At 48.2% G+C, this 21,684-nt stretch overlaps 8 protein-coding genes across 8 annotated transcripts; 3 read left to right on the top strand and 5 right to left on the bottom strand.

The window, feature by feature from the left end:
* Positions 1 to 266: 266 nt before the first annotated feature.
* Positions 267 to 1,593, bottom strand: N7516_003386 (uncharacterized protein; the record flags this gene model as incomplete). Its single annotated transcript, XM_057216106.1, has 2 exons — positions 267 to 1,272; positions 1,364 to 1,593. 2 exons carry the CDS (start codon positions 1,591 to 1,593, stop codon positions 267 to 269), a joined length of 1,236 nt encoding a protein of 411 aa, XP_057077989.1.
* A 294-nt stretch (positions 1,594 to 1,887) lies between these two features.
* N7516_003385 (uncharacterized protein) lies at positions 1,888 to 5,546 on the top strand (the record flags this gene model as incomplete). The annotated part of the gene is made up of 2 exons (XM_057216105.1): positions 1,888 to 5,261; positions 5,288 to 5,546. The coding sequence occupies 2 exons, from the start codon at positions 1,888 to 1,890 to the stop codon at positions 5,544 to 5,546; spliced, it is 3,633 nt and encodes a 1,210-aa protein (XP_057077988.1).
* A 317-nt stretch (positions 5,547 to 5,863) lies between these two features.
* N7516_003384 (uncharacterized protein) lies at positions 5,864 to 6,813 on the bottom strand (the record flags this gene model as incomplete). Its single annotated transcript, XM_057216104.1, has 3 exons — positions 5,864 to 6,000; positions 6,088 to 6,541; positions 6,661 to 6,813. 3 exons carry the CDS (start codon positions 6,811 to 6,813, stop codon positions 5,864 to 5,866), a joined length of 744 nt encoding a protein of 247 aa, XP_057077987.1.
* A 617-nt stretch (positions 6,814 to 7,430) lies between these two features.
* On the bottom strand, positions 7,431 to 9,419 carry N7516_003383 (putative GTP binding protein (GTPBP1); the record flags this gene model as incomplete). Its single annotated transcript, XM_057216103.1, has 3 exons — positions 7,431 to 7,744; positions 7,793 to 9,311; positions 9,369 to 9,419. The coding sequence occupies 3 exons, from the start codon at positions 9,417 to 9,419 to the stop codon at positions 7,431 to 7,433; spliced, it is 1,884 nt and encodes a 627-aa protein (XP_057077986.1).
* Positions 9,420 to 9,929: 510 nt separating this feature from the next.
* N7516_003382 (U4/U6-U5 snRNP complex subunit LSM3) lies at positions 9,930 to 10,469 on the bottom strand (the record flags this gene model as incomplete). The annotated part of the gene is made up of 4 exons (XM_057216102.1): positions 9,930 to 10,021; positions 10,087 to 10,123; positions 10,190 to 10,282; positions 10,344 to 10,469. 4 exons carry the CDS (start codon positions 10,467 to 10,469, stop codon positions 9,930 to 9,932), a joined length of 348 nt encoding a protein of 115 aa, XP_057077985.1.
* Positions 10,470 to 11,329: 860 nt separating this feature from the next.
* On the top strand, positions 11,330 to 13,228 carry N7516_003381 (uncharacterized protein; the record flags this gene model as incomplete). The annotated part of the gene is made up of 1 exon (XM_057216101.1): positions 11,330 to 13,228. The coding sequence occupies one exon, from the start codon at positions 11,330 to 11,332 to the stop codon at positions 13,226 to 13,228; it is 1,899 nt and encodes a 632-aa protein (XP_057077984.1).
* Positions 13,229 to 13,640: 412 nt separating this feature from the next.
* Positions 13,641 to 14,567, bottom strand: N7516_003380 (PIG-L family deacetylase; the record flags this gene model as incomplete). The annotated part of the gene is made up of 1 exon (XM_057216100.1): positions 13,641 to 14,567. The coding sequence occupies one exon, from the start codon at positions 14,565 to 14,567 to the stop codon at positions 13,641 to 13,643; it is 927 nt and encodes a 308-aa protein (XP_057077983.1).
* A 5,195-nt stretch (positions 14,568 to 19,762) lies between these two features.
* On the top strand, positions 19,763 to 21,388 carry N7516_003379 (alpha-arrestin; the record flags this gene model as incomplete). The annotated part of the gene is made up of 1 exon (XM_057216099.1): positions 19,763 to 21,388. One exon carries the CDS (start codon positions 19,763 to 19,765, stop codon positions 21,386 to 21,388), a length of 1,626 nt encoding a protein of 541 aa, XP_057077982.1.
* Between the last annotated feature and the right edge of the window lie 296 nt (positions 21,389 to 21,684).

Below are 21,684 nucleotides of genomic sequence, written 5' to 3'. Positions count from 1 at the left end.
ATTAAGACGTTGGTGCGTCCAGCTGTTTTGGCTTGGTCTTTTTTTTTCATTCTTTGTATACATTTTGTTGCTTGCAGGTCTAGTCAGCTCTTGTGTTAATACCTTTCACTTCAACACTATTTTAATATCACTTGTTAATAGTATGACTCCTAGAATCATGGTAGGCATAATTCGACTGTTTTCTATATTCCTAATGTACAAAGAAGTCATCAACGGTCTTAATACCGGAGTATATTAGACACATATTATACATGGCCTACAGGCCATCACTCCAGTGACTTCCGCCGATAAGCCGAGTAAGCTTTCCACGGGAGTCTCCAGTCTGACCGAAGCAACTCCGGGCTGAAAATATCGAAGTCTTGCTTCTGAAGGCGATCCAACCACATGCGTGTGCCGACGGCCGGTAGGAAAACACCAAATGCCCGGTTGACCTCATCGAGAGGTGACTCGCCGCTCCGAGCACCATGGGAAACATCATATTCATGGCCCTCTTCGCCCTCATGCTCAAAGTCATGACCGACATCCTCTCCAGCGCGGAGGTTGCTCAACATCTGCTGTGCGGTAATCAAATGATCACTTGCCCGCGTGGCAACAGTGAACACTGCATCCCGGAGACCCTCGGCTTGGGCTCCATACCGGAGGACATCCTCTTCCTTAACACCAGCCTCCGCCATAGCATCTAAAGGCAACATCACAGCTCCTTGCTTCGCACCCCCTCCTATCACGGAACCCGCACCCGCACCAGGAGGTGCTTGAGCAGACGGCGCAGGGAACGCAACAAACGGCAGCCCACGCAACACAGCCGCAATACCCACGGCCTTTCCGATATGAGACGCAACATGGTCTGCCGTTACTGAAGCCATGGGCAATGCCGAGAGCGTGAGGTACATAAGCGTCGAGTATGTATTCTCAGCATAGGACTCGAGCGCGGCGATATTTGGGTATGGGTCGTTTGTTAGGGTTTGCTCCCGCGAGTTAATTATACGGGTTAGCCAGCCCTTGCTTATGCGCGCGCGGCTCTGCGTGCGCTCGTGGAGTTCGGAGATGGCGGATGCAAGCAAGATCGCCACAGGTTCTTTTGGTGGCGTGCCGGCAAGGATCTTCGTTACTGAGTCACGCCAGAATTGGAGTCGCATCAGTCCAATTGTGGGGGAGGAGGTTGTGTCGGGGATCATGGAGAGGGAGACGTTTAATGCGCGCAGCGCAATATAGAATGATTGCGCATGTCGTGGGATGAAGGTGCTCAATGTGTAGGAGGGGCGGTCATATTTTCTTTGGGAAGAGCGATATGTTAGCTTTCGGACTTGTTTCCATTGTTGCAGCTTCCATGAGCTTGGAAGGCCGCAGGGACGGTGTTTCATACGAGAGAAGAGCAACACAGTATTTGTGAGCGCCTTGGACCTCTTCCGCGGTAATAGGTGCGGCGATAGATTGTGTCCGGCTGAAGTGTCGTTTTTGCGATTGGAAGCTTCGTAGATAAAATCGACAGGCACTACTTGCCTGGCATGACCGAGCTGTGCTGAACAAAGACATGTTCAATGTGAAGTTGACAAGCTCCGGGGAAAAGATTCGATGTAATCGGGGCAAAGGCATTGGCCGGCCAGTCTTTGTCAGCGATGCCCTAGGCCCGGGCACCTAACTATAGGTGAACTTGTTACGAATATACATCTTAAAAAAATTAGAGAAAATTGTATTAAATAGGAGTAAACTAGATAAATCAAATAAACCCGAAGAATAAGTATTCAAATGTCTTGAAAAGTGCAGATATCAAAATCTAATCTCCAACATTTTAGCTGACGTCGATCCGCCTGACTTCGCGTTTCTCGGCGCGTCTCCCGGAACTCAACTTTTTTCATCTTCTTCACGAAGCTCAATGGTATAGCCAATATGAGCGAGGATGTAGAACAACGCCCAGCAAAGAGGCAGCGTTTCTTCACTGACAATCCATCCTCACCTTTACCCACGAAACCCCGAGATACAGACGCGTCCCTACCTCATTGTCCGGAACATGAAGAATATCGAACAGGTCATGGCGCTACACTCGAAATTCCGTCACTCAGCAGCATCCCAAAAAGCTGTGCTAGTTTGGAAAACGAAACAGTTCAACAGCATACACAAGTCCGAACGACGGAAAGCCTAGGGTTACCCATTGCGGACGCTACGGCTACTGCCTCTCCACACGAGAATGGAGTAGACCAACAAATAGAGGAGGAAGTGTCTATCAGTACCACAACAAGCACACCAGCAGATGGCTTTGATGTCGACCTTTTCACTAGTATCGTGGGCGAGCAACTACCTGCCGATTCAATCAAAATCATTCAATCAGCCGCTTCCAATAACCTCGAGCGAGCTGTTAACATATACTTTGATGGATCATGGAAGAAGCCCGTGCGGATAAATGGCAGCGTCCCGGCCAGAAACCGGAAACCCGCTCTTCCGGTACACCCTAGCGCCGAAACGCCAGTTGAAAGCGAATCGGTCCTGCGAAATCAGCCATCGGTAAGGTATGTTGGCGCATTTGGTGTGGGAGGATGGGCAACGAGAAGTGGTTTGGGATTTCTGAAGCACGGAGACACCGTCAACATTGAACGCGCACGCTCACAGCCAACGATGAAACGTGGCCGAGGAGGCAAAGCATTTGTCAACCACAAAAGTGATGTTTTGACTCGATTCACGAATACCGCGGGGCAAGAAATCGGAAGGCTGCCACATGAGACCGCTGAATGGGTTTCGACACTGATTGATCAGAAGATCTGTCGGTTTGAAGGAGTCTGTGTGTTTGTACCCGACAGGGTGCGAGTCAACGATACCATATATTTACAACTCCGAGTCTACCTGCGAAAGGAAGCTTTCCAAAGCGGGTCGCTCGCTGCTTTGAACACCGACGACAACAGGTCCACCGGACTATTTGAGGAGAAAGAGAGCACTGAGGAGAAGAATCTACGACTACGCCAAGTCGGTCTAGTGAAATTGTTTCATGAAATTAATCTTCATCCTACCTCGACCAACCCGACTACCGAAAAGCACAAAAGAGATGGCATCCTGCGTGCCGCGGAAATTGCCGAGCAATATGACAGCACGAAGAAGGAGAACAAACCAAAGTCAAACAAGGATTCAAATGACTCCTCGGGCGAAGACGACAGCGAAGAACTGGAAAAAGATCAGCTCGATACCCTGTATCAAAAAGCACAATCATTTGATTTCAACATGCCAGCGGCAGATCCAGCACCTACCTTCACTCTTAATCTGCGCAAGTACCAGCAACAAGCCCTTCATTGGATGCTGTCAAAAGAAAAAGACTCAAAGCAAACTCGAGAAAAGTCCATGCATCCATTGTGGGAAGAATACACTTGGCCTAGAAAGGATGTTGACGACAAAGATCTACCACAAGTTAAAAATATTGACCATTTCTATATCAACCCGTATTCGGGAGACCTTAGTGTGGACTTTCCCGCCCAAGAGCAACACTGCCGAGGCGGAATCCTGGCCGATGAAATGGGTCTGGGGAAAACCATCGAGATGCTCAGTCTGGTCCATTCGCACAGAGTCGAACCTGATCCACGAGTTTCGAATGGTCTCAGCTCAGTGAATGACCTTGCTAGAATGCCGAACTCTTCCGCGGTGGTGCCGGCGCCATATACCACTCTAGTCGTTGCACCGACCTCTCTAATTTCTCAATGGGAAAGCGAGGCACTCAAAGCCGGGACGTTGAGAGTTCTTGTTTACTATGGGTCAGACAAAGCTGTCAACTTGAGAGAATTATGCTGCGAATCCAAATATGCAACAGCTCCACAGGTTATCGTCACCAGTTATGGTGTGGTATTGTCGGAATTCCGCCAGCTCGCGCTCCAGTCTGCTCTAGGACCCAGTGCAAACGGGGGTCTATTCTCTGTGGAATTCTTCCGAGTAATTCTTGACGAGGCCCATGTGATCAAGAACCGCCGTTCCAAGTCCGCTAAATCATGCTATGAGTTAAAAGCAGCCCATCGGTGGGCACTGACTGGAACGCCCATTGTCAATCGCCTTGAGGACCTCTTTAGTCTGGTTCGTTTCCTAAAGGTTGAGCCATGGAGCAATTTCTCCTTCTGGAAGACGTTTATCACTGTACCCTTTGAGTCTAAAGAATATGTGCGCGCCCTGAACGTCGTGCAAAGCGTACTAGAACCTCTTGTTCTTCGGCGGACCAAATCGATGAAAACCCCAGAGGGCGAGCCATTGGTCCCCTTGCCCAAAAAGACAGTCACTATTGAGGAAGTGGAGCTATCGAAGCAAGAACGAGAAATTTATGACTGCATATATACCCGAGCGAAACGAACTTACAACGACAATGTCGTGGCTGGCACACTATTGCAATCTTACAGCACAATCTTTGCTCAAATTCTTCGTCTTCGCCAGACCTGCTGCCACCCTATAATGACACGCAACAAAGCCATCGTTGCGGAAGAAGAGAGTGCAGCGGTAGCAGCTGATGCAACCAATGAATTTAAAGATGACATGGATCTTCAAGAATTGATCAACCAATTCACGACAGAAAATGAGAACGCCAGCTCTCAAGATACCTCCGGGGCGATGGTTAAGTTCACTACCCATGCTCTTCGGCAGATCCAAAGCGAGTCCAGCGGCGAGTGCCCTATCTGTTGTGAAGAGCCTATGATCGATCCTGCGGTAACAGCTTGCTGGCACAGTGCATGTAAGAAATGCCTCGAAGACTTCTTGCAACACCAAATGAACAAGGGCGTCGAAGCACGGTGCTTCAACTGCCGTGCTCCAGTGGATGCAAAGAACACCTTCGAAGTAGTACGACATCCGTCCTCAAACTCGGTTTCTTTCGGAGACGACACTGTTAGCAGCACGCCACCGACTAACTCTCAACCTGCCCCACGAATCTCCCTCCGTCGCATACACCCCCTCTCTCCTTCCGCCCACACTTCAGCCAAGATCCACGCCCTTATTAATCACCTCGGACGCATCCCTGCAAATACCAAATCCGTTGTCTTCTCGCAATTTACCTCCTTCCTGGACCTGATCGGCCCACAACTCTCCAGAGTGGGAATCTCGCATCTTCGCCTCGATGGCTCAATGCCTCAAAAGGCCCGTGCCGCTGTACTAGCCGAGTTCACAAAAGCAGAGAGCTTTACCGACGATGACATTGTCGACATGGAAGATGATACCCTAGGGGGAGCGGGCCTGCAAAAATTAGCCCTCCCTCGCCCTCGACTCCAGCCCCTACAGTCCTACTCATTTCCCTTCGTGCCGGCGGCGTAGGCCTCAACCTAACAACCGCGAGCAATGTCTTCGTGATGGATCCGTGGTGGAGTTTCGCTATCGAAGCGCAAGCCATTGATCGTGTCCATCGAATGGGCCAGACACGCGATGTCAATGTGACTCGGTTCGTCGTCAAGGATTCCATAGAAGGTCGCATGCTGCGCGTGCAAGAGCGTAAAATGAACATTGCTGGCTCGCTTGGGTTGAAGATTGGCGGTGATGATGGTGATGCTGATAAGGGGAAGGACAGAATGGAAGAGTTGAAAATGTTGTTCGAGTAGTTCTGTTTACACTTGGAATGCTCTGCTCCGGGGTGTGGGTGCGGTCAAATACCATTTATTTCCCAATTATATACTATAGCCCTGGAAATCCCATTTACATTGTTGGACTTTTCCATCAACTTTTACAAGTATAGGATATTGATACACTTCAGAAATAGGCATGTCAAATAACGCATTTATTAATACACACATTACATCTCGAAATTTCAAAAAATAAAATAATAAGGAATACCCAAAACCCATGTCAATACATCGGAGGCTTCATCACAAACACAATTCCTATTAGATCCAATCCAAACAAAGACCGCTCACTACCTTTATTTGCTCGAATAATGAATATGCTTCTTGACACTCTCCTTCACCTTCGACATAGGACCCTGCTTCCCATTACCATAAGAAGAAGAAGAAGAAGAAGAAGACTTGTTGCTGTTCCCGTTAGATTCACTGGAAGAACCTATATAACAAAAATGTCAGCACCAATCAAAACCAAACCCGTCAAGAATATACGGCGAGAAGCTAGGACAGGAAGAGGAAAACATACTCTTCTCGATATCATCCTCCTTGCCCGCAGGCTTCTTTCCTCTAAACTCCTTCTCAAAGTCCTCAGCAGGGCTCGGCGCAGAAACCTGCGGGCCTTGGAGCGCCTCCTTGCTCACTACCTTGTTGTGCACTGGGCGGGGAGCGTCACTACCCTCGCCACCTTCGGCCTGCGAGGTACTGGTACTGCGCTGTTCTTGGTTGTAGCCGGAGTCGTTGTCGTCTTTGCGGCCGCTGGACTCTGTATAGCCGCCGGAGATGGGCTTGTTTTCTTTGCTTTGGCTAGCTTCCGTGGGGTCGCCGGAGATGGATAGAGCTGGGGTCACGCTGGTACAGGCGCTGATGGAGGTTGGGGCGCGAGGAGTGGTAATGCTGGTCACCTCGGTTTCTTGGGGCTTGTTGTCTATGATGGGATGTTGGGGTGCGGTGTTGGCGTTTGATTTAATTGCGCCGGGTTGCTCTGCGGTGTGAAACGTTAGTTATATTGGACATTTATGGTGTTTTGGAACTTGTGAATATCATTGTGGCAATCTAGGAATTGAGGCTTGTGTAAACATATGTTTTAAGTTGTACATACCATCGCGGTTGCCGGCGTCATAGGGATCTGTGGCACGTCCTCTGCCTTGGACACCGGAGATGGGCTCTTCGCCGTGCTGTTGGGCTTGGGGGAGTTGTCCCCGCCCCAGATGACAGTCGAAGCAGCGTTGACGTATTTGTTGACAGTCTCCATGGTTGTATCGTTGTGATATATTTCAATTGTTGAAGGTATGATATGTTATAGAGGGTGTATTGGGTAAAGGAGAATGATAATAGTAATGTGTATATAGCTCAAAATGGGTGTATCAAACTACTAAGTGGCAAGTGGGCAGACAGGTCAAGCTTTAAGAACCCACAGATTGAGCTCTTGTGCAATACGTCAGTGGTGATGGGCCACGGTGGCTTGCACATGGATCATCCCCGGTCTTTCGTGGGATCTCATTTGATTCCACTGAATAGTCAATGGCTTGCGAATGAGAATTCAGTGATATAAATTGGTCAAGTCGAGGAGCGGCGATCGTCTAGGCCTATGTCATATAGTGATGTCATGCTATATTTATATATCACGTGATGTTATACTAACAAGGCAGATCAGATTCCATGCAAAAGTACGGAGTAATAAGAATAAGAGAACTATAATATAATCAGCTCATATAATTAATTCAACTGGCCGACCTATTAACATAGTAAACATAAACACACGTCCGGATAAAAAGGTCCCGATGTCTAATGCTTAGCAAGAAAAACAGTAAACTTGAAGGAACAAAGAAAGAAGATCAAAGAAACTCCCTGAAAGTAAAAAAAACAAATCTAGTCATGAGATATCGTGGGTGTAGGGGTAGAAGCACCCTCCTTTGCGTTTGGGTTCAAAGGTTGCGCTGGGTCATAACCGATGCTCTTAACAATTCCCAGTCCTTTCGTCTTGCCCTCACGGAAGAGGACACGGTCCCCGGGGGCTAGGAATTCAGGACGCTGTACGAATCTGAACGCGACTAACGCTCGATCTCCGGTACGAATGAAAGGGCGGTCGATGTCAATGACCGAGCATGTCTGACTGACTGCCCCAACATGAAGCATAGCCTGGTATTTAGGCTTGATGGTAGTTGCATGAGAAAGAATTAGGACTATTTTTTCTTTAGCATGTGGCCAACAATCCCGAATGACCAACTTACCCTCCGCGACGAATTCCCGATACACCTTTGGAGGCTCCTCCATCTTTCTCAACACTACCATACCCTTGCGTACTTCCTTCCGGCGGACACGCTTCAGGGCGAAAGATACAGACTGACCAGCAAAGCAAGCATTCACCTGGATACGCTTGCGTTCAATGGACTTGATGACTGTGGTGGTGAATTGACCGAGCGAGTCTGGTCCTACTATAACCGAGTCTCCGGCATGAATGACACCGGACTTGACCACTCCTGAGACAACTGTACCCACATGAGGAACGGAGAAGGTGTCGTTGATCAGGAATTCGAAGGCTCCCGCAGCGTCATATTGACCGCGGTGGGGCAGGATGTTTAGGAAGGTCCGTACTAGGTCGAGTTTTTCTCCTGTGACATTGGACACTTGGAAGATAGGACATATCCGCTGACTGACGAATTGCGTGGCCGTGTTAATGGTCTCCTCCATATCCTTGACGAAGATTGGAATCTTGCGCGCGCCAGGTGATTTGAGAATCTTGGTCAGCTGAGATAAAGTCTCTTGCAGAATATGAGGCGGGCAAATGTCAATCTTGGTGACAATCACCATGACAGGCACATTGAGGGCCAAAGCAATACCCAGATGCTCCTTGCTCATTCCGATCAGACCATTATTGGCAGCGACCATCAGCAAGCAGTAGTTGGGGCTGCTGCTCAGCATACCGAAAACCGTGGTGCGCAGATACCGCTCGTGGCCTGCCAGGTCGGAGAAGGAGATGACCTTAGCAGAGCGATTGACGATGTCTTCCCAGGAGAGCTTCCGGCCCTGGGTATTGCCAACTATTTCACCCCGGCTGTCGAAACCCATGATCTCCAACCCGACGGAGCTCGTACGCCCGCTTTCGATCTCGTGCTTATGGCGGAACAGGTTTACTCGCGCACGACCACGTCCATCGTCAAGACCGCCTTTCACCAGCACCCCCAGCGTAGTGCTCTTTCCAGCATCGACATTCCCCACTACGGCAATCCGGAGCTCCGCCATCTCCTCGATATTATCAATATGGTGGCGCACAAGGACCTTACCCCAAGCACCTTGTACCCGGTCATTGGTGATAGGCGATTCTTCGGGGCCTCCGACGTTGTAGGTCAGTAATACTCGGCAGTGGGCGGGGATGGTCTCGGCTGCTTCGCCCAGACGCTGCAGCGCTGTCTTCCATTGTCCGAGATCGAAGCCCATGGATTCACCACCATCCTCCAACCCGAGATCGACGATAGTTTCCCCGTGGCCTTCATCAAGGCGAGTTTGTACTGTCGCAGCTAGCACTTGCAGGCTGTCTTCGATGGCATCGCTTGTACCGAGAAGGAGCTCCTTAAGCTTGGCTGGTTGAGGGGCATCGGACAGCCCTAGTTGATCAAGAATATCAAGCTCTGCATGGTCCTCAAGTTCGCGCGACACGCTAGCGGTGGAATATCCGCTGTCGCTGGGTGCGACTTGCCCGGAGCGGTGGGCTTGCTGTTTATCGGCATACTCGGCGAATTCACTGAGGGCCTAAGTTGAAGATCATGTAAGATGAGGAACTTTCTCATCTTCCCTGGAAATACATACGACTTCACCTCGTTTTCGCTCCTCATGGCTTAGTTTCCTGGTTGTAGGCATAGTGTGGAGATGGTAAGTTCGACCGTGTCAACTACTCGCTGTGCCGCCTTTTCGGGGTAGTGACGTTATTGGTCGGTGGATCGGATCGCCGTTACTGTTGGCGGATGTGAAGATGTATTCGAGTGATCATAGTTTTCTTTTGCTGAACAAAAGATAGAAGGATATCGAGGTACATAAATATTTGAAGTGTTCCGAGGAGTACATGGTAGAGGACATGGGGGGAGCTTTATCGATAAGTTGGAGTCAGTTGAGTCATCGACCATAACCATCCATTCCCGTCTGGGTAACGGAGAGCTATACCAGCCACAATTTACCAGTGACTCAATATAAATTCTACTAGGAAGAACGTCGAATCATAAGGAATACTGTGACTAACAATTGCACAGCCTGTTTAGGCTCAGGCTATATCCAGCTATATCCAACGGGACTAGTATGGATGATCATAAACCAATTTCCATGGTATCGTTACCTATCTATGTTGACTGCATTTTGTGGTATCTCGTGTCCTTCCTAGTATTTCCCCCGTCGCCGGACGCCTTCCTCTATATCAAGAGGCATATTAAGCTCATCATGCCTGGGGGAGATCAAGACGACCGAGTCTCCTAGACAGGAATCAGCAACCCCCTCAAAATAATCTTAAAATTGTTCCATAATTGCTTCGACTCACCTCGCACGAAAAGCATCTCTTCTTGTTTCTTGATTGTCTGTATCCGAGAACCTAGATTAGTTCGTGCCCCGCGTAAATTTCCCAGATTCAAATGATCCCATACCCGCAAAGTCTCCTCTTCGTTCTCATCCTCCTCCACCACATAGATTGTCTCCTCCACATCGCCGAGAACTAGGTTGCAGTGACTATCGTAGGCCTGTAAACACATATCAGAGTCAGTAGGGATCCTGAAGATTGCCAGATGGAGGGTAGCTCACGTGAAGGCGGCCCTTGAGTTCACGGTCACCGCGCAGCTTCACAAAGACGGTCTCATCGAGGGAGAGGCGAACAAGATCCAGGGGCTCCGAGACGGATGGACCGCCAGTATCTTCATTGTCGGCCATGATAGAAGGGTGATTGGATTGGATTAAGTGTAGGTCCACACACACGCAGAATCAACGAGCTCTGGCTGGTGCCTAATAGGGTTTAGCGTTTTACTTGGCAAAGAGGGAGATGAGTCAGCAATTTACCCCGGGTTTTCGACTTTCACGAGGGATCCACTTGGGAACTCTTGACATATGTGGTGGAGCAATAGAGGAAGGGGATATCGATGTTGTAAACACATAAATCAGAAGTAGTCAACCACATATTACAACAATAAAATCAATAATTACTAAATACTCTCGCCTAACTCCTTGTGCAGGGGTGTTCCTGTGCTGACTTGATTTGAAGCACAACCCGCATGAAAGTACCCTGCCAAAAGAGTCGGGGTCGAAGCGCACTTCCCCTCATTTATGCCCCTGGTGGTTTCGTGCTCTTTTTTCTTTTTTTTTTCTGATTCTTGAAAGACACTGATTCCTCACTACAATTTCCCCATGCGAAGGTTCTCACTTACTGAGAAGTTCGCTTCTCGCTGCGGTGTCTCGTCTCGTTCTAGAGACAGCATCGGCAAACGCAGACAATCTCCCCCACACACCCTCATATCGGTTGCCTCAGGCAGGTACCTTGCGTCGCGGCCTTTACAAATACAACGACCTGGGATATTTCTGTACATAGAACGCGACAAACTTTCTATCCCAATTCCATACGGCAATTGACTACAACAAGTCAACAATGGAACAGCGAACTCGCTGTTCCACGTCCTGCGACTTTTGAAAAAGAAATCCAAGTGCCTGAATGGAGCTCACCCGAAGAGGAGGCGCGATACAGATCGTACTTCTACCGAGTCATTGAGAACGGACAACCGAACCAAGTGAGAGAAGCCATGGCCGACCCACGGTCGGTAGAACTAGTTGGATCGCTCCCACCAACTGTGTTTATCGAAGCCCTGCATCTTCTCTCTCCAGCCCATTTCGTCATACCCTACCGAGATCTTCACCATACGCTGCATGGGTGGGGAGTGTTAATGTTAGGGCTCAAAACCTTGGAAGCGGTGTTCGACGACTTTACGAGGGACTTGCTCACGATCATCCAATATAGAACCGTGGCTGGGCATCCACCTCAACTAGCGGAGTACACTCACCTCTTCGACTGTGCTCAGGCGATGGGAAATGGCCCCTTAATCAATGCCCTCTGGGATGGGATGAATGACAACAATGTTACTCCCGACACAGTGTGCTATAATCACTATATGTCAGCATTGGTCTGGAACCACTGCTACGTCGGAAAAGAAGCATACAACACTCGCATCATCCCTCACAGCTACAAAAAGCGGCGCATGGTAAATCCGAATCCTGGATACCGTGGCTACGCAACGGCGTGGAACAGTGTCAAAGGAACTGTGCTGGATATATTCAGTCGAATGAGCCAGGACGGGCTTGCTGGGGATGTGCAGACGTACATCAACGTCCTCCTCGCATCAGCCCGAGTTGGCGATATGGAAGCTACCAAGAATATCCTTAAGACTGTATGGAACGTTGAGGTTGATGCCATCTTAGCTGAAAGGGATGACTCGGTGTTGCCACCGGTTACCCCATATGATACTTGGTCGGGTCTGTACCCAACTGAACAGCTTCTTTTCGCCGTGGCCCATGCCTTTGGCACGAACAACGACATCTACGCCGCCATGAGAACAGTCGACTTCATGGCTTCCTCGTACAACATCACTATTTCAGGCAAGGTCTGGGCCGAGTTGCTTGAAAGGACGTTCACTCTCTCCAAAGAACACAAGCGGAGACAGGCAGAAGATGGACGAAAAGGACAAGTCCCAAGAGACATGGTCCGCGACATGTTTCAGGTATTGACGACGGAGCCATACCATGTTCCTGCTACTCTACAAATGTACCGATATATGACCCAAACCAACAAAATGGACCGCGATCTAGAGGCTTGCAAAACAGACATGCGTAAAGCATATGAAGTCTTGGGCCAAACGAGGTCAAAAAGGAAGGGAGCGAGAGACGCCGTTATGCAATGTTTGCAACCAGTCCTGGACAGCATGAGACCACCGACGAACGACGGGAAGAAAGTGCGGGATCCAATCAAGCACCAACGACAGAATGGCGTGAAACCAGACCTGTCACTATTACAATGTCCCCTGCTCGCCGAAGCCATCAATACATACGATCTCCTCCGACTCGAAGTTTTCCAGCAGATTTATCAAATGCAGCGCATAGCCTATTCAATGATCATCACCGATAAGTGGAGTGACATATCGCCCAAAGCGTGGGAGCTCCAAGAACGGCCCAAACTATTGGAAGAGTGGAAAGACTTTCTGCCAGAGCGTAACAGGTACGAATATAGAGACGGAGAGGTTGGAACGATCGATTTCCAAGGCGAAACGAATTCAAAGAGCCGCCACATGAGCCAGCATGGCCGCATTCATGCACGGCGGATAACAGATGGGTCGGTGGCACTGTTCGATCCAGTTGAGCCCAAGGTTCTCGACGATAGGATATTCTGGGAAATCTTGCTCTATGAGTACCCCCAGCTGGACCCGTCCATTTCGCCGCTCAATCGCATCTACTCCTTCCAGGTCAAGCACACCAAAGAATTAAGGGAAAAGCTCAAAATGCTGAAGACGCGGGTTGAGTACCCGGAAGGTCATCCTTTGTCGCAAGAGAATAATCCTTCGGCTGGGTTTTATGGTCGCATTCATGCGCTGGGCTTTGATGCTAAACCCCAAAATTCTATCTTCTGGCGAGATAGCAATCCTTGGTGTTGATTAGCAGGGCTTTTGCTTTTTTGTATCGTTTGAAGCATTTGCGCTCGCCATTGATCATACATGATGATATCCGTTTGTATAATTTCATGAACATAACTGTACGATTTTTGTCTTCATCCTTTTTTCTTCTCTAGGCTCTTCCCGTACTTAAAAGACATTTATATCCATTATGAAACACCTCGAGTAGATGAGCTTTGTAAGCTGAATAGTACCTAAGTAGAGATGAGTATACAAGAAAGCACATACGCCTTGAGAAATCATATGCAGGCATGAAGCGTGAGATATCAACGCAAGCAAAGGGCGATCAGCCAAAATGATACAAGATCTGAGCAAATGTAGGACAGATCTGAAGCTAGCCTTCCCATCCAGGGCATAGCAATTCCAAAACAGGGACAAGGAAAGGACCAGTCACCTAAACCTTCTCCCGCTGCAGGTCATTGACAGTCATATATCTCCCAATAGTGATCCACCCCCACCGGAACCAAACCATCTGACTCTTATGGCAGTTAACCATAGCAGACAACGCAGTTAACCACTCATTTATCGAGCTAACAAATAGCAGCCGCACAGGACCCGCCGCAGCCCCGGCCTCCTTCTTCTTCCTCGACCCCGTCAACCCAGCAACGAGGTTACTCCAGACACCAAGGAACATGGATACCGGGGCATCAAGCACACCCGCATACTTGCGAAACACCGAGGTCGTAGTGAGAGTATACAGCGTAACGGGAGAAGTAAAACCGGCCTTATCCTTCATGAGCGCGCGGACGAAGTTCACAGCGCCGTAGTACAGCGAGCGGTGATTAGGATGATTACTGATGCCATGCTTGTCGAAGGTAATGATGACATCGATAGTGGCGGTAGGAGCCTTATTACGATCGACACGTTTTCCGGGCATCTTCTGCAGCGCAGCCATTTCCGGCGCGAAAGCCGAGGCCAACAACGACGAAATCTGGTCTTCGTTCCAGTCCTTGTCCATTCCATCCGGGAAGCGGTTCCTGTCGTCCACGATAAACACGTCTGACTCGCTGCGTAGACCGAGTTGCTTTGCGGATTTCTGGAGCTCTTGTTTGCGCGTCTCACCTAGGCCGTCTGCGTCGCCGCTGCTGAGACAGAGGATCTTTAGGTGGTTGCCGAGATCGGGGTTTGTGAGGGATAGTACGGTTGGCGCGAAGAACATGGCTTCGTCATCTGGGTGTGCGATTAGGAGGCAGATGCGCTTGTTTTCGAGGCGTGGGAAGGACCGGGTGAAGGGTGAGGAGGAGGTTGAGGAGAAGGTCCAGAATATGAAGACTGCGGTTATAGCTACCGCTACTGCGGTCCAGTTGAATGGGGTCGACATTGTGTTGTTCAATTGCGTTGGTTTGTTTGCGAGAATTGTCTGGAGGTTTCCTGGGGTTCCACGCCTTGTGGTTCCGTTTCTCCGTGTGTTCCGAGTAGGATCGAGGATCGACCTAGGGTGGGGATATGGGTTGTGTTGCTCGATTAGATTATTTCTGGGGCTGTGGTAATTGGGCCGAGGCTGGTGCAATGCGGTGCTCAATTGTTACGTGGAATTGTTTATCAGGTGGATCGATCAGAGTAGACCAAACTCAAGTGTATAGTAGGGAAAAGCGAACCATCCCACTTGTGTGGTCAACTACTTTTGGGAAGAAGTAACAGCCAATTCCATGGTGTTACTGGAGCAATCCAAAAAAGAACACGGTGGCTTGAGCTCCTATCCGAAATAGGGGAAGCTCAAGTGATTCCAATGGCGATCCATCTCTGGAGGAGTCACGTGTCGGCTTTATCGCGATGCTCACATTCTCTCATTTTGATAAAATGGCAAATGAGGTCTAAATATGATAAATTACATATGATGTGAATATGATGTACATATACCGTATTCGAATACTCGTGTACATTGGCTTGTAGAAAGTTATGGATCCGCTGTTTGTGGCAATCCAGTTGTGAAGTTGGTTATTTTATACATCCATGGATTGTCATTTAGTGGGATTTAAGCCATATCGAGTATGTATTCTATTTCTAGTCTGTGTCTATAAGAGCTCATATATATACCATGCAATGCATAATGCATAATAATAAGCCAACTTTTGCCTAATTGGACCGTTCCAAAAAGAAAAAAATGTTATAGTCCATCCTAGTGTATAACTAGTAGCTCTTAATCTTAGCTTAACTCCCCAAGAGACAGACAGCATAGGTAGAAGAAGTGAGAATATATATGTTAGACCATGAACCCATGAAAACCAACAAACAATTTATTCCATAGAGAAGCATTTTCCTTTCCTCTCATCACAAACATACTCCCTTTGAGACTAGCCTAGGTTGGCCAAGTGATGATAACTTGTAAGGTGATAAAATTGATAGGGATATTAAGCTAGAAGGCAAGAAAGAGTGGTTGTGGCCCTAGCCCAAGGTACCACAAAATTGTATAGATCAGATCAATGGAGGGTCGTTGCCAGGTAATACCTCTTATATGCCTCTCACCAAATGTTATAAATGAGACCAATTCTCCCTATACTTTGGTCTTGCTTGAGACATGACTTTGTTGATAATCTAGACTATTCTACTTTCTATCAACCTCTACGGTATTTTCTTCTTTGTAGTTAGCATCTCTCCGTCGACTTGGATGAATTAGTTATGAGTCACTGCTTAGATAAATAGTCTGCGGAAGCTCCTCGCTCTTCATATTATTTTACTTTCCATTGGTAAGTATGTAATGCCTGATCCTAGCCCTGGAGTGAAAGGTGTATAGATTGTAGACAAACCCTTAGAGACGCCTGGGTATCTAGCAACCCTAGCCACTGTCTGCTTATTCTCCACACCAAGATCTGATAAGGCGTAGGATGCTGATATGGAAAGTCTTATTTAGAGTCTATTCTTGAGTGACACAAGGCTAAAACGAACAAAGATTAAGTATTGGAGCCTTTCTCTCCCTTCTAGACACGGTTCGTGTTACATCACTTTGGTCAGCCAACTACAAAACCAACAAACGCAACACAACACGTATTCCTAATTTGATAGATGAGTCTGGCCCAAACCAATACACGAATCCTTTCCACACCGCCAGCCAAATCGAAGCCATTGCATCCAACCGGCTAACGGGCCGGTTTTCATAACGATCGACTCATTGCCAAGCTAATGGTTAGCTAATTGTTACTTCCAAGGACGGCCGTCTCCGACACATAACCTAGAAAAAGTCGAAACTACGGTTTCGGCCCCATTAAGGGTGGAGTGGATTCCACGCTATAGTATATTCTTTACTTAAGCCAAGGTCAGGGAAAAAGAACAGGGCAGAATGTGAACCAGGGACGAGTGTTAGTATAGCGGGCCATGAGTGGTGAGGCTAAAGATCACGTTGCGACGGGCCGAGTATAAAGTTCCGAGTGGATGACCGACAGAAATTTTCTGCTTTCCCGCGCTTAAGCGGCCCCCCGCCCATTCTCCGGCGGACCTTTTTTCTTTTTTTTCTTTTTAATTAATTATTGAATTCCAATTACGGAGTAGTTTACTTGTTTTGCGCTTTTAAATGGCGCCATTTATAGAGCGTTTAGAAAATATGTTGCAAAGATAGAAGTACACGATGTACATCACGTCGGCTGAGGTACTTTGTTATTATGACGAGATGGCGTTATTCTCACATGGCATATGGCTTAATGAGCGGAGCACGTTTCTCCACGATGTACTTTGTTATAATCCAAGGAGTTAATTCGGCAAGTAATTAAATATAAACAAAACAAAACAAAACAAAAAAATAGATCGAAGACTGGCAGAAATAGATCGGAGGGGTAATCCGAGATCGCCCCGAAAGAGGAAGTTCGCCTGAGACGCTGGCCGATTTAGCAACAATTATTGGTTAGTCCTTCCGACAAAGCCAGCGGTGGACGACAGCCACTGATTTGCGATCGTGACTCTGTTGATCCAGTATATTAACCATAATGATCCTAGCCTTGACATTGGTATACCTCTTATAGTCAGTCCGTGGAGAAGGAGAAATAAAGACAGTGTGGGTCTACTTTCTATAATCTATCACGCCTTTACAACAATGTTGTATATTGTATAGTATTACCTGGATCAGGATAATTTTGCGCATATAAGATCGATCTACCTCAAGAGCGCACAGCATCAAATCTGAGATGCACCAAGAGCTGACGTGTGCGGGATTGAAAGAAGAAAGCGGAATTGCATCACCGCATCCGCGTTTCCAAACCCGATACAGCTACAAAACATGCCATGGCGTGATCAAATCCCTCAGCTCACCCTAGAGCTCCGAGGAAACAACTACGGCTCCATAATGCCGTAGTGCCGTAGTGAGTCAGGAATCCTGAGCGGATGCACGACCCTAAACAAGCCGCAATTCTTCAAGCTCCCTGTATGCACCCAAAATGTCTGTGCTGTAGCTCCAGTACCTGGACACCCTGCGCGCGAGGCTGATGCTTATAGGTGAGGATGAGCGGTTAACTGCTGATGCTGTTGTTGTTAGGTAATTAGTGTACGTGGCAGGGATGGTGATTCGTCAAGAAGGCGGACCTTGGGAGCACGGAGCATATCTTGACAGTTGAAGGGCTAGAACCTTTGTTTTTGGATTGTTGATCATATGTACAGAGGACTTTATATGGTATATTTTGATATGCTTCACTTTTGATCCTTTTGTTTCTTTTCTTTTTCTCAAGGGTTCACAGATCTCGCAATTGCCTAGGTTTATGCCCCGCAAATTGCAAGCCTTGCAGTGCGGGGTAGAGGCATATAGCATAGTCGGGTGCCATGGCCTTGAAAAGGGCGTACCCCCGAAGTGTAAGGACTCCTATAGTCCACTTTTATAGATCAGACGACTGATCTTCTATGTTGTACTTAGGCGGTCAATGAAATAAAAAAAAATGAAATAAAAAAATGAAAAATGAAAAATTTTCCGGGTGGAGCTCCGCGAAGGGTCCTTTTCCATCGCGTTTTGTTGTCCCAATGCGGAAAGGTGGACTTTATTTAGGGGGGACGCTAGTCGAAGATCCTCTCGAAGAAGTTGATGGTTGGTATGGTAATGGCTTAGTATGGTATTGTTTGTCATTTACCTAAGCCTAGACAACTCCACTGTGCCAGTCTATTACTGTCATTCTACGCCATCACGCCACGTGATGGCTCTGTCTAACCTTGGATACATCCTGAACTGTACCTAGGTATATATAGCTTGCAATAATAGACAAAGGAGTATTAATAGATAGTTGATGAATGAATGTTTTAAGAAATCCGAGCAATAATGAAACACAACGTGGCACTTCCAAGGTCAAGATAATAGGAGTCAAAGACACACCTCGGGCACATCTCCGTGTGTGTGTCATATAGGGCCATGAAGTGCTTGATAATCTAAACCCGGGGTTCCAAGGTTCCCTATAACAAAGGTACGGACGATCTTGTCATTGGTTATGTTAGCTAGTTATACATTTGCTAACTATGCCTAGGTAGTTATAGTTAGCCCTGGAGGTTTCAAGGACTGTCGATTGAACCCCGGGGGTACCCCCCGGGACCACATGCTAAGCAAAGTCCAATGCCATCTGTATAGGTACTAAGCCGAGAGTATACCATCGCAAAGCTATCCGATCGGTTTAGCCGAACCGATACACCTATACATCGTAGGTGAGTCATTGCGCACGGTCATTTTGGGCTAAGGCTGGAAGCCAACAGTGGCATCATGTGCTCCCATCAACTGCCCTTATAAGGTCTAGCCTGCAATTTACTGAATGGTTCCTTCGTGATCCAAGCATGATGCCCACACATCATTGGAGATGTGGGGTAGAAGCCGGCAAGTCAGGCGATGGCAAACTCTGAGAGATTCGTAGTTTATCTTGTTTAACATATATTCCAACCTTGGAAGTACTTCGTATATTTAGTTGTTAATCCAACGGAGTTCTTTGTTTGGGCATCAGAAACCCACTACCCGACATTGTAAGATTGAGATGATGCCATGTTTGAATGAGGCCATGGGTAGAATTGCGACTTGGTGGAATAGGATGATCTCAGAATAACAAACAAATTCCATCAAATTATAAGATCTTGGAGGGGTAAAATCACAAATGCAGTGTATTTTTAGGGTGTTATTACAATGTATCTGTACTGTCAGACTCCACTATGACGCTGTGCCACGCCCCACCTACTAATTTTCTTTTTTCTTTTTTCTTTTTCTTTTTCTTCTTTTTGTTAATTGAATGCGCCGGTACCTGGCAAGCAAAAGGGAAAAAAGAAAAAAAAGAAAAAAAAAAAAGAAAATTCAAATTTCATGGTTTCATTTTTTAGTTTTCCACGGGTTCAAAGTGAATTAGCACATGATTGTTCTTGCCATTCAAAAGCGGCCGGTTGCGCACTTAAACGTTGACTTTCTTCTGTAGATCATCTTCCCCTACATACTTCCAGGGACCTCATATTATGTGTTGGATTGCTTCATCGGCCTCTCAATTATTTCACCACCGAACTGCCTCTTGAACATACGAAGCCTATCACATTCTCTAATTCTCTAATTGAGCGCCGACAGTATAATTGACAGCCAAAATGCCGGGTCGTCTAATCCCCAATCTGATTCGGAATGCCAGTTCACTACACTCCTCCGTCACCTCGACTCCCAATCACTCCAACTCCTCCTCCACCGTCTCCGTCAATGAGATTCCCGGACATGCAAGGAAGCCAGGTCACAAGCCAGAGCGCGCACGATCCCCCGAACGCCGTCTATCCTTCTCCATGGATCACTTGATTCACCCTCTTCGGGATCATAGCAAAGAGAAGCGCCGCAGTTTAGGACGTGCAGGACGCTCAAAGGAACGCTCCAACCATGAGGCGCACCCGCCGGCCGCGAAGCTAGATGTCCTGATCGAGTCACCGCCACTGGTCTGCTACGGTCCACCTACCAGCTCTACTGGCGCACTGTTCTCTGGGCGCTTGCGCATCGCAGTCTCTGAGCTGACTGGTGGAGTTATATTGAGCCAGTTTGATGTGCGCCTCATTTCTAAGACAGGCACCAAGAAGCCTGTCTCGAGTCACTGCTCCAACTGTGCTACTCGCACCGAAGAGTTGACTCAGTGGAACTTTATCACCGAGGACCTTCAACTCAATGGCGGTGACCATGACTTCCCCTTCAGCTATTTATTCCCCGGCCACCTTCCTGCTTCTTGCAATGGTGTGCTGGGTCAGATTGAATACTTCCTGCTGGCGCATGCGCGCAGCGTCACCGGAGAGGAATATAGCCTCAAGCTGCCTTTGGACATCAGCCGTTCTCTGCTTCCCGGGCCAGACAAGTCCTCCATCCGCATCTTTCCTCCAACTAACCTCACTGGCCGCATTGTGCTGCCCTCTGTCATTTACCCTATTGGACACTTCCCCGTCGAAATGACTCTGAGCGGCGTGGTCGACAAGGGCGAAAAGACCCAGACCCGCTGGCGTCTTCGGAAGATGATGTGGCGCATTGAGGAGCAACAGAAGATTGTGTCCACTGCATGCCAGAAGCACGCTCACAAGGTTGGCGGTGAGAGCAAAGGTGTTTTGCACCAGGAAACTCGAGTCATTGGACACAACGAGGAGAAGAGTGGCTGGAAGACCGACTTTGACACCGCTGGTGGTGAGATCACCATGCAGTTCGATGCGAACATCAACCCGTCTGCCAACGCCGTCTGCGACATGGAGGCTCCTGGTGGCCTGGAAGTCAAGCACAACCTCGTCATCGAGCTGATCGTGGCTGAGGAGTTCTGCCCCAATGGCAACACCCGCCTGATTACTCCAACTGGTGCCGCGCGCGTGCTTCGCATGCAGTTCCACCTCCACGTCACCCAGCGTGGTGGTCTTGGCATTAGCTGGGACGAGGAGATGCCTCCAATTTACGAGGATGTTCCCGCCAGCCCTCCCTGTTACACCAAGCCCGATGGCGCCCACAGCTTCATTGAGGACTACAACGGTTCTCCCCTTCCTGACTACGCAGACCTGGAGCGCATAGACTCCCTGCGATTGGACAGCAGTTCTACTCGCTCTTCCACCCTCTCTTCCACTCGGTCTACTCACGACTCTACGCATGGCCGGTTGCCGCGCTTTACCACTGACGATCTCGTCACTGGGGAGTCGCCTGCTGCCTCGCCTATTCCCTCGCGTGCCCCTTCTCGCGCCCCTTCAATTAACTCCTCCCGCGAATGAAATATCGAAAAACTTCAACATGTTTAATCAGCTATCTTGATTATCGTTCTCCCTTACGACTTAACGATTCCCACGATCAAACAAAAAATTACCCGGTCACAACACAACGCCTTTTCACGGTCTACCATAATTTCTTATTCCCTTTCATTCTTCATTTTGATCCGGTTCACTTATCACGGTCCTATCTCAACGAAGGGTCTCGTGATGTTAGCGTTGGAAAAGGGAACCAGCTACGTGAAATAATCGGGCTGCCACCCATTTTCCTCACGGGTCTTGTTCTACCCAAGTTTGCATGA

This window comes from Penicillium verrucosum (genome assembly GCF_028828655.1).
Source record: "Penicillium verrucosum strain IBT 35672 chromosome Unknown utg000001l_segment0_segment0, whole genome shotgun sequence".
NCBI classification, from domain to species: Eukaryota; Fungi; Ascomycota; class Eurotiomycetes; order Eurotiales; family Aspergillaceae; genus Penicillium; species Penicillium verrucosum.
The sequence above is the reverse complement of the archived record's forward strand: the minus strand, read 5'-3'. Positions and strand labels throughout refer to the sequence as shown.